Consider the following 9,060-nt stretch of genomic DNA (forward strand, 5'->3'; position numbering starts at 1 on the left):
ATACAGGCAGCGGTGGAGAAGTACTCAGATCTTAAATAAAAGTAGAAGTACTCAGATCTTGTACTTGAGTAAAAGTAGAAGTACCAGAGTGTAGGAATACTCTGAAATACTTGTTACATTTTGTGGGTTTGATGCCCAACAAAAGACCTAAATAAAGTGTCCTGACAGTGTAGAAGAGTTCTAACCTCCTATTACATGAGTGAAATGTGTATGATCATGCATACTGAGGGGTGACCCTTTTTGGTTTTTGGTAATTTAATACATTAAATATTATAAAAGCTCCCAGTGCCGCAGCAAAATATGAACCACAGTCAGACACCTGAGTAAAGTTTGTGTTTTATTTTTATTTGCGTACTGTCCCCATCCCCACAATAATCCACAGAGACACATGTCCATTAATTCATTAATATATTCATGTATAGATATCATAGTGACAAATAAAAAAGAACCACAATACAAAAGACAATTTAAATATGGAGAATGTCAATCGCATGTCAAAGTCTTGATTCAACGTACTGTAATCAACATGCCTTAAAAATATAAAAATAGACTTTATGTTAAGTTTATATACATTTTTTTTATAAATATAAGTATACAAATGTATTTTTAAAATACAAAGATAAATACAGTCACATAGTGTACATTGTGTACCAAACCAGCAATTACAAACCATTTTTTGGATAATTAGCATTCACAAAACACAGTTATTACATTAGAAATGCAACTTTAACGACAATTGCAGGTCTTTTTTTCTGTCCATCTTTTGCCACCCATCATCCCTTACTTTCATTCTGAAGCAAAGGAAGCAGACGGTGGGTGGTGAATAAATAAAGAGGATGAGAATGAAACAGGAAGTCTAGCTCTGCCGGACGTCCTGTAGGAGTTTGTTGATCTCGGCCACAAGCTCGCTGGCGTCCACCAGCTCGTGCCGGCTGTCGCTGCGCTTGCCCTGCAGGTGGCTGCGCACAGAGTCAAAGTCGTCCTCCTCGTAGTTCTCCGGGATCTCCTCCATGGCCGGGAGCCATTTGGAGGAGGGGCAGAGCGCCACCGGCACCGGCACCGGGGCTGGGGAGGAGTGCACCAGAGTGGGACTGACCAGTGCCGTGAGGAGGGGGCTGCTATGGGGTTTGGATGTGTGGCCACTGTTCTGGGGGCTGTTTTTAGGGGCCTGTGTGCCCTTGTGGCCGCTCTGGGAGCTGAGCTTGGTGCTGGGTTTGAGGGTGTGGTAGCTGCCCCCCTGGTGGTGGCCGGAAGGGCCGATGCTGCTGCCCGGGTTCTGGAAGTGGGTGTTCGCGGCCCAGGCTGCTACGCCCTGCTGGTGGATGGAGGGGTTGGGCTTGCCAGGAAGATGACCCCTCCTGCGGTCTAAAGATCCAGTCAATGGTACCCCCACCCCGCTGAGACAAGTCCCCTTCTGGTTCTCGTTGACCTGCACGTACGAGTCCAGCCCCTGGGGTAACAGGCGCTGGAACACACTGCTCATCTCTGACAGCAGCGACGTGGTCCCACACAAGTCTTCATCTCCAGCCTCGTCCCCACCAGCCCCCCCCTCCACTTCTTCTCTGTCCTCTTCACCCCCCAGGTCCTTGCCGAAGGTGGAGAAGCTTTGGTTCCGGGTGGGTCCGCTGTCAGTGCAGGGCTGCGGGGTCTTTTCCTGGGAGGTTTCGGATGCTTGGCGGGATTCTTCCCCAGGGATGTAGAGGTTGCTGCGGTAGTCAGAGGAAGAGGCGGGGGAGGCCAGGGGGGGCATCCAGCACTGATCTGAGTGTCCCAGCACACGACACTCCTCTGTGCACAGTCTCGTAGCTGGGGAGAGAGAAGGAAGGGTATGAGTAAGCAGAATAGTGAGCTGTGAGTCAGGGAGGAGCACACATCCTCATGAACCGCAGAGTGTCCGGCATTTTGACAACTAAACAATAATTACCTAATTGTTTCCGCTGTATTTACACTTTAAAGATCAGGAAATGAGGCGGAAGGTTCTGCAGTTGTTTATTGTATGTGCCAAGCAGGTTTGTGTGAGTGTTTCAGTAAGGAATGTGACAACTCGTGACAGGGAACTGCAAGAATTCATCATGATTTCCAAAAAGGTGGAAACCAATGGACCGGGCAAAGTCCATAGGGACTCAGCTTGGGAGCTGGAAGGTCATTGGTTCAAGTCCCATAAAGTCCAAGTGCTACCGCGGTGTCCCTGAGCAAGGCACAGTTCCTTACACTGTTCCCCGGGCGCCGTACATATGGCAGCCCACTGCTCCTAACACTGGGATGGGTCATATGCAGAATTAAGGGTATTCTGACTGGTGAACAGTGGATCTCATTATTTGTGGATTTTAGAAAAATTATTATGAAATTCTTCCTATTTGGACAGAGTAAATGATCCTGCCACGCTACACTTCAAAGCCCAGTAACACCCTGTATCTATTGTTTTTGAAGTGTATGTTCATGTTAGAAGAAAAACAACCATAAATATGTTTAAGAAGGAGCTGAAGAGCTGTTTCCATCCGGCTCATGTTTGCCTGCTCTCCTCAGGTGTTTCTGCGGATGTCTCTGGAAACATGGTGGAAATATGCACTAATTAGTCTGAAAGGCTCTCCGCAGGAGGCGGCCTCTACAGTACCTCCGATGTATTTACCACAGAGACAATTCAGCAAGGCCGATCAATGCCTATTACCCATTCAGAATAACTCCTCCTCTAAAAGCCCTGCATTTTTCCCTTTCAAGTCGCTCTTTTCAATATTAAATCTTCAAATAGAAAATCTCTGAAGAATAAATTAGACAAATCAAATATGCCAACTTAAAGCCTTCATTAAAGGAGTGCAGCGCTTTTCAGTCGTGCTATTTAGGGACTTCATTATCCCCTCATTAACATGAAAGGAACATTTATTATACATCTTTGAGCAGATGAAAAGTGCATTTGGGTGCACTGAAAGGGAAGAAAACAGCGCGGGGGCCGCAGCAGATTGGCTGCCCTGCTGATGAAAGGGTAAAAATGTAAGATTTAACCCAAATGATTTGAGTGTAAAAAAAGAAACAAGTACATTAAGTTCAAGCCTGCCTGTAATGTCAATTCAGCTGACTTACTGAATGATTCACAAAATTACACAAATTCTCCTTTCATTTAAAGTTTGAGGACTAGCTTAGCATTCAGACACCAAGCACAGATAGAGATCTGCTAAATCTGTAAAGGTCCCTAATAAACATCTTATATGTTGTGTTTGATCGGACGGAAAAAAGAAAATTAAAATCTGAAGTTCTTTGCCAAGAAAATATTTACTATATAAATATATACTGCTCATTTTACTGTTTATGTTTGAATTAAAAAGAAGTGGTACCGTGTATTCATAGTAAGCTCTGGAGGTTTTGCAGGTATATCTTTACAGGATAAGTCGTTTCCCCTGCTGCCAGTGATTTTATTAAGCTAGGCTAACCACACTGTACCTCATGCACTGACAAGAAAGTCATATAGATCTTCTCATACCTCTCTCAGAAAGAAATATGTGTAAATAAAATAAATACTATCCATCTAAAGAGCAGTTACTTATATATTTTGTGTGTTAGTTGGATTTCATATTACTTTAAGCATTTGACAACGAGTGTTGTAATGCTTCAACTCTGGAGGCACATTTTATTCTGTGTAAAATCTTCTGCATCCAAACAAAGAATTTCCACCTCGTTCTTCCCTGAGCTGAGAGGGCTACCATACCCAGCCATAATGACAGGGCACCGACTAAATGCTGCTCCAAATCATCCACGGTGCAGTGGACATGGGGGCGGGAGGTGGGGGGAGCATGCAGGAGGAGAAAGGTGAGCTTTGAGATGTAATTATGCTCTTCAGGGCTTAATCACTAGCGCAACTCCATAGCAACTATTCGTCACATGGCAATTAAAAGCCTGAAAGTGAAGGCTAGCATGTTGGGAAAAGGAGATTGACTAACGAGCAGAGCTACGAAGGACGGGAGGGAGGAGGTGTTAGTGATGAGATTGTCTGCCCGTCTGGCTGACTTTAATTGGGATGTAGCTCAAACGCAGTGTGGAGTGATGGCTGTGTGGGAAGCTGGCTGGAAAGAAGCAGGAGCTCTGGGAGGAGAGGGGGTGTGATAAAAGAGTCTGCAGCAACCTGTGTGACGTTACCAGGGACAGGCTGAGGCACCAACGTGTGCAGGGACTTTGCTCAGTGGGTTCTGAATCTATAGGGTCAATCAATGTGAAACAAGTGCTCAAAGTTGGTCCTTCTTAACTCCACTGTGGAGAAAGGAGGAACTCCATGCACTGAGACAGAAGGGAGGAGTGATGGGTGGCTGTGCAAGAGGATGAGAGGCGCTATCTGGAGCGACAGTGAGGTGAAACTCAGTATGTTCATTCACAAACCTCCAAAGCCAAGTCATGCAGCTACTGTCGATGCAGAACATAGGAAGGCAAGCCAGACAGCTCGAGCTGTGTTCAGGCAGCAAATTAATTGTGATGAATGACACTCACTTTGTGGAAATGCAGTTTGTCAGCCTGTGTATGGATCACACACTTCTCACTGAATGTGTGTGAATATTGGATCTTGATGCAATGAGTTTTAAAATCTATAGAGGGTGCACTAAAAGCAATTTTTTGATTCAGATGTTCAGATTTGTTTCAAGTCTGTCTGATATATGAATAATGTTCTCATATGTACGCTTCACATTGAGTTCTCTGCAGCCCCAAAATCACTAAATGTGTTCTTCTCCATATCTTCCATAAGAACACATTGAATATCTGGTTGGGTTAGAGACGTCTCCCTGGGATGTGGAAAGATGTTGTTTCTGTCATTTAAAAAGATATTGATGATGTAGTTATTAGTCAATCTGTTTAGTAGATTTATCAATAATGAAAATAATTCTCCTTTAATCGTTGCTCACATTTTTCCGGATTAGTATATTCTATTATTTATTTATTGTTCTCTTTTGAAAACCCACAATGCATGAATATTAAATGTCCTTGTAATCTGTTGACAGACGGAACTTTGGTGCGACCGCAGGATGGAGAAGGATGAGATATGAAGGGCGTGTTGTGGGGTGTGATGGATGGGGGGGAGGGGGAGGGGGGGCCAGGGGTGTACCTGCATGCGTTCTGTGCTGGCCATCAGGGGCATATATCTCAGTAAAGCCCTCACCAAGGAGCCTGTCCATGGGGGACTCCCGGCCAGGCTCGTAGTCGCTGTCCCCTGCCTCACTGTCCCCACGCCCGCTGTCCTTCAGACTGAACTTGTCCATCTCATTCAGCGCGTATCTGTGGAGAGACAAGCGGAGGGCTGATCAAATATTTTGTGAAATGCCGTGCTACATATGGATAATAAGGTGCATAGAGTGCGCTCTGCAGAAGAGGTTTTACATAAAATTATGCAAATATTAAGTTATTGAGCATACGGTTTGACACTAAACCCTAAACCTACTGGGTAGGGTTTCAGGAAATATGTGGAATAGTGACAACAGACAAAATCATGTAGCAATAATAATAAGAGGTACAAAAGAACACCCCAGAATGTGGACCTTACTCTGTATTATGTGATAAAAAAAAGGCTCATAGTTTGGTGTGTTTGCATTACCTGTAGCTCCTGGTGTATTTGTTGCCTCTGAAGCTGGGTCGTGGCTGGTACTGGCCCTGATGGAGCATGGACAGAAGCTGTGAGACTTGCTACAGTCCCAAGAGGAACAAAAAAAGACAAAAAAGAAAAGAAAGACAAAAATAAAAGGAAAAAATGAGGAGGGGGATAATGATGGAGTCCAAACAAGCATGGCCACAAGACAATGTTGAGAGGGAGGGGAATGACATGACATTGCAACATGCTCCTGAATGTGATGGTCAAAAGAAAACATGACATAAAGAGCTCAATGTAACTTAATATAGGAGCGACATTCAGAACAAGTACTGAGAAATAGACAACAAATGTGCATGGTCAAATGTGTTGCATTATGGGTAGGTTTTGAAAGATGCATGGCACATATTGCTGTGTGTTTTTGCTACTCTAGCACAGACAACCATCATGACAGAGCATCTATTTTTGAAGAAAGAAGCTAAAGAGCCGTTGTCTTACCTCTACAGGAGGCGTGGCGTGTGCCAGCTCTAGGGCAAAGTTCTCTGCCACGTGATTGGAGGAGATGGTGACCAGGCTGTTGAGGGACTGGCGGCTGTGATGGCTCTGCCTGCTCCCCAGGGTGCCTCTTTCGGGGGTGGGGGAGGCTGAGGGGGAGCGGGGGTGGGCCCGTACAGGCAGAGTCCCATTAACCGTGGGGACCAGGGTGATATCTGCTTTGTGGATCTGCCTGGCTGGCTTCTTGGGGTGGTTCTGGTAGCTGTTCTCGGCCACACGGCAGTTGTAGTTGTGTCTCGGATCTTTCTTCTCGCGGTTGCAGCGAGCAGTGGCAAACATCACCATGACGATGAGTAGCAGAGCACAAACAGCGCCCAGAGAGATGATGACGATGAGGGAGAGATCCAGCGGAGCCTGGCTGGAGCCTGTGGGGTAGAGGGGGGGGAGGATGTCCATGTTCTCCTGCAGGGACAGCCTGAAGAGGGCCCCTGTGGACAGCCGGATGGTGCCCCTGTCCTGCACCTCCACCCTGATTTCCATCACTTCCCGTGGAGCCTGCTCCAGGCTGGCGTTGGTTCTGAGCTCACAGCGCCTGGCATCCATCACAAAGAGCCCATCCTCGTTGCCACCAACGATGGCACAGCTCATCTCTCCGTTGGTGCCGGCGTCGCGGTCTGTGACTTTAAGCACGGTGATCAGCTGACCAGGTGATGCGTACTTCCACACCGACAGCTCAGCGGTGTGATTCCGGAGAGAAGGGGAGTGGATTATGGGCGGGTTGTCGTTTTCATCCAGGACAGTTAACAGGACCGTGGTGTTGGTGGACAGCACAGGGTTTCCCCCATCACGGGCCTGAACGGTGAAGGCGATCCGGCTGACGTCTTCATGGTCAAAACTGCGTAAGGCATAGATGGCGCCATTTGAAGGGTCAATGGTGACGTAGGTGGAGATGGGGCTCCCCTGAACCAGAGCGTCTACGATGCTGTAGGTGATCTGGCCATTGGTGCCCAGATCTGGATCTGAGGCCACCAGGGTCATGAGGTATGCTCCAGGAGAGTTGTTCTCGGATTTGAAGACCTCGTAACGGCTCTTTTCAAAACGTGGGGGATTGTCGTTTTCATCCAGCACCTGAACAGTGAAGTGTTTGATGGTGGAGAGGCTGGGGGAGCCCCGGTCCTCTGCTATGACGGTTAGACTGTACTCTGACCTCTTCTCCCGGTCCAGCGATACATTAGTGAGGATCATGTAGTTCTTCTCGTAGGTCTTCTGGAGTCTGAAGTGTCCATGGCCGTGCAGCCTGCACACCACCTCCCCATTCAGCCCAGCGTCGCTGTCATCAACACGAACCAGAGCTATGAAGGTGTCCACTGGGGCCCCCTCCGAAATGTAGGCCACTTCCTCTTTGCCAGGCGTCATCAGGTTGATATTTATCTCTGGTTTGTTGTCATTTACATCCACCACTTTAACAACAATTTTGCAAAGTCCAGGAATGGAATTAGGGCCCATGTCCTGAGCCTGAACATCCAGCTCATAGGAAGCAGTGCTCTCAAAGTCCACTTTTTTAATAAGGGTAATGTGGCCACTTTCTGGGTTGATCTTAAATGTTTCCAAGATCTTTGGTGGGACATGGCTGCTGAACGAGTAGACAATTTTCCCATTAGTGCCCTCATCTGGATCTGTGGCGTTTAAATCAATGATCAGAGTCCCTAGGGGAGAGTTTTCCACAAAATTGATAATATAAGCCTGCTCCTCAAAGGCTGGGCTGTTGTCATTGGAATCCGAGATGCTGATCTTTACCAAAGTGGAGCCCGACTTTGGAGGAACACCATTATCGGAGGCCGTTAGCTGGAGCTGGTAGCTGGACTGCACCTCCCGGTCCAAATCCCTCATCACCACCAGCTCTGCGTATTTAGCCCCATCCGTCCGTGTCCTCACTTCGATCTTAAAGAAGTTATTGGGTGTTAGAGAATATGTGTTCAGGGAGTTTTCCCCGACGTCTGCATCCACTGCGCCGTCCAGCGGTATGCGGGTCCCCACGGATGCGCTCTCCGAGATCTCAATAGGGACAATGGCGCGGGAGAAGTGGGGGGAATTGTCGTTGATGTCCAGCACCTCCACTTCAACATGGAACAGCTGCAGGTACTCTGTCGGCAGTGTGACCACATCAAATTCAATTGAGCAGTTAAAATTTTTCTCACAAAGCTTCTCACGGTCGATTTTGGTGCCAATGCTGATCTCCCCGTCCTCCTCCCGGACAGAGAGGAACGGCGTACTCCCTCGTTGCATTGCGCGGAACCGAAAGGTCAGGGAGCCGGGTAGTTTTGATAAAACCCCTGCTACATCTTCCTTTAACCGTGCAATCACCGTGCCCACTTTCTGTTCCTCATAAACTTTATATTTCAAAGTCTTACCGCTGGCACCACGCGTAATCGCGACCAAAAGCAGAAGCTTGAGCAGTGCAGAGGAGAAAATAATTCCTTTGGTTTGTTTCATTGTTTCCCTCATCTTCCGTGCGCACACTGTGGCGAATATTTTCCAAAGAGGGGAAAGTCCGATGAGAGGGGGGGGGGGGGGGGCGAGTTTTCTTAGACGTCTGGCATGTTGAATGTTAAATCCTCCGCTACTGCTCACTGCCGCAAGAAAACAAACAAAAAAGGGAAATAAGACGATAATAACATGTAATAAATAGATAAATAAAATAGTAAAATGTCCTCTTTTGGAAAAGAAAAGCACACAAAAGCAGAGAGTGGCGATATCCTTGCAGACAGATCTGTTGCATACGTCTGTCTCCTCTTGTGTGTGCGCGCCACTGAATGAGTGAGAGTGTGTTTCTCAGAAGAAAAGACGCAGCTTTCTGTGTGTGTGTGTTTGTGTGTGTGTGTGTGTGTGTGTGTGTGTGTGTGTGTGTGTGTGTGTGTGTGTGTGTGTGTGTGTGTGTGTGTGTGTGTGTGTGTGTGTGAGCGATAGAGAGAGAAAGAGAGAGAGAGAGAGAGAAGGAGGGAGTC

The 9,060-nt window shown here is 47.1% G+C and overlaps 1 protein-coding gene across 4 annotated transcripts; it reads right to left on the reverse strand.

Annotated features, from left to right (window-relative positions):
- Positions 1-324: 324 nt before the first annotated feature.
- pcdh18b (protocadherin 18b) lies at positions 325-8,841 on the reverse strand. 4 transcript variants are annotated; one of them, XM_063875781.1, is made up of 4 exons: positions 6,059-8,841; positions 5,570-5,625; positions 5,138-5,253; positions 325-1,806 (listed from the first exon to the last, which is right to left on the reverse strand). In XM_063875781.1, the coding sequence occupies exons 1-4, from the start codon at positions 8,558-8,560 to the stop codon at positions 857-859; spliced, it is 3,624 nt and encodes a 1,207-aa protein (XP_063731851.1). In that variant the 5' UTR covers positions 8,561-8,841; the 3' UTR covers positions 325-856. The 4 variants fall into 4 exon arrangements, with proteins under 4 accessions (XP_063731851.1, XP_063731849.1, XP_063731850.1 ...); XM_063875779.1 differs by having other exon boundaries at positions 5,084-5,253; XM_063875780.1 differs by having other exon boundaries at positions 5,570-5,658.
- Positions 8,842-9,060: the final 219 nt, after the last annotated feature.

The sequence above is a fragment of the Eleginops maclovinus genome, chromosome 23 (assembly GCF_036324505.1).
Source record: "Eleginops maclovinus isolate JMC-PN-2008 ecotype Puerto Natales chromosome 23, JC_Emac_rtc_rv5, whole genome shotgun sequence".
In the NCBI taxonomy this organism is placed as follows: Eukaryota; Metazoa; Chordata; class Actinopteri; order Perciformes; family Eleginopidae; genus Eleginops; species Eleginops maclovinus.

Excerpts from the sequence above, each read along its gene's own strand:
- pcdh18b (XM_063875778.1), bottom strand. The coding sequence starts at position 8,560 with ATGAGGGAAACAATGAAACAAACCAAAGGAATTATTTTCTCCTCTGCA. Across the intron at positions 5,659-6,058 it reads ACGCCACGCCTCCTGTAGAG|CAAGTCTCACAGCTTCTGTC; the intron begins GTAAGACAACGG and ends TTGGGACTGTAG. Across the intron at positions 5,254-5,569 it reads AAATACACCAGGAGCTACAG|ATACGCGCTGAATGAGATGG; the intron begins GTAATGCAAACA and ends GTCTCTCCACAG.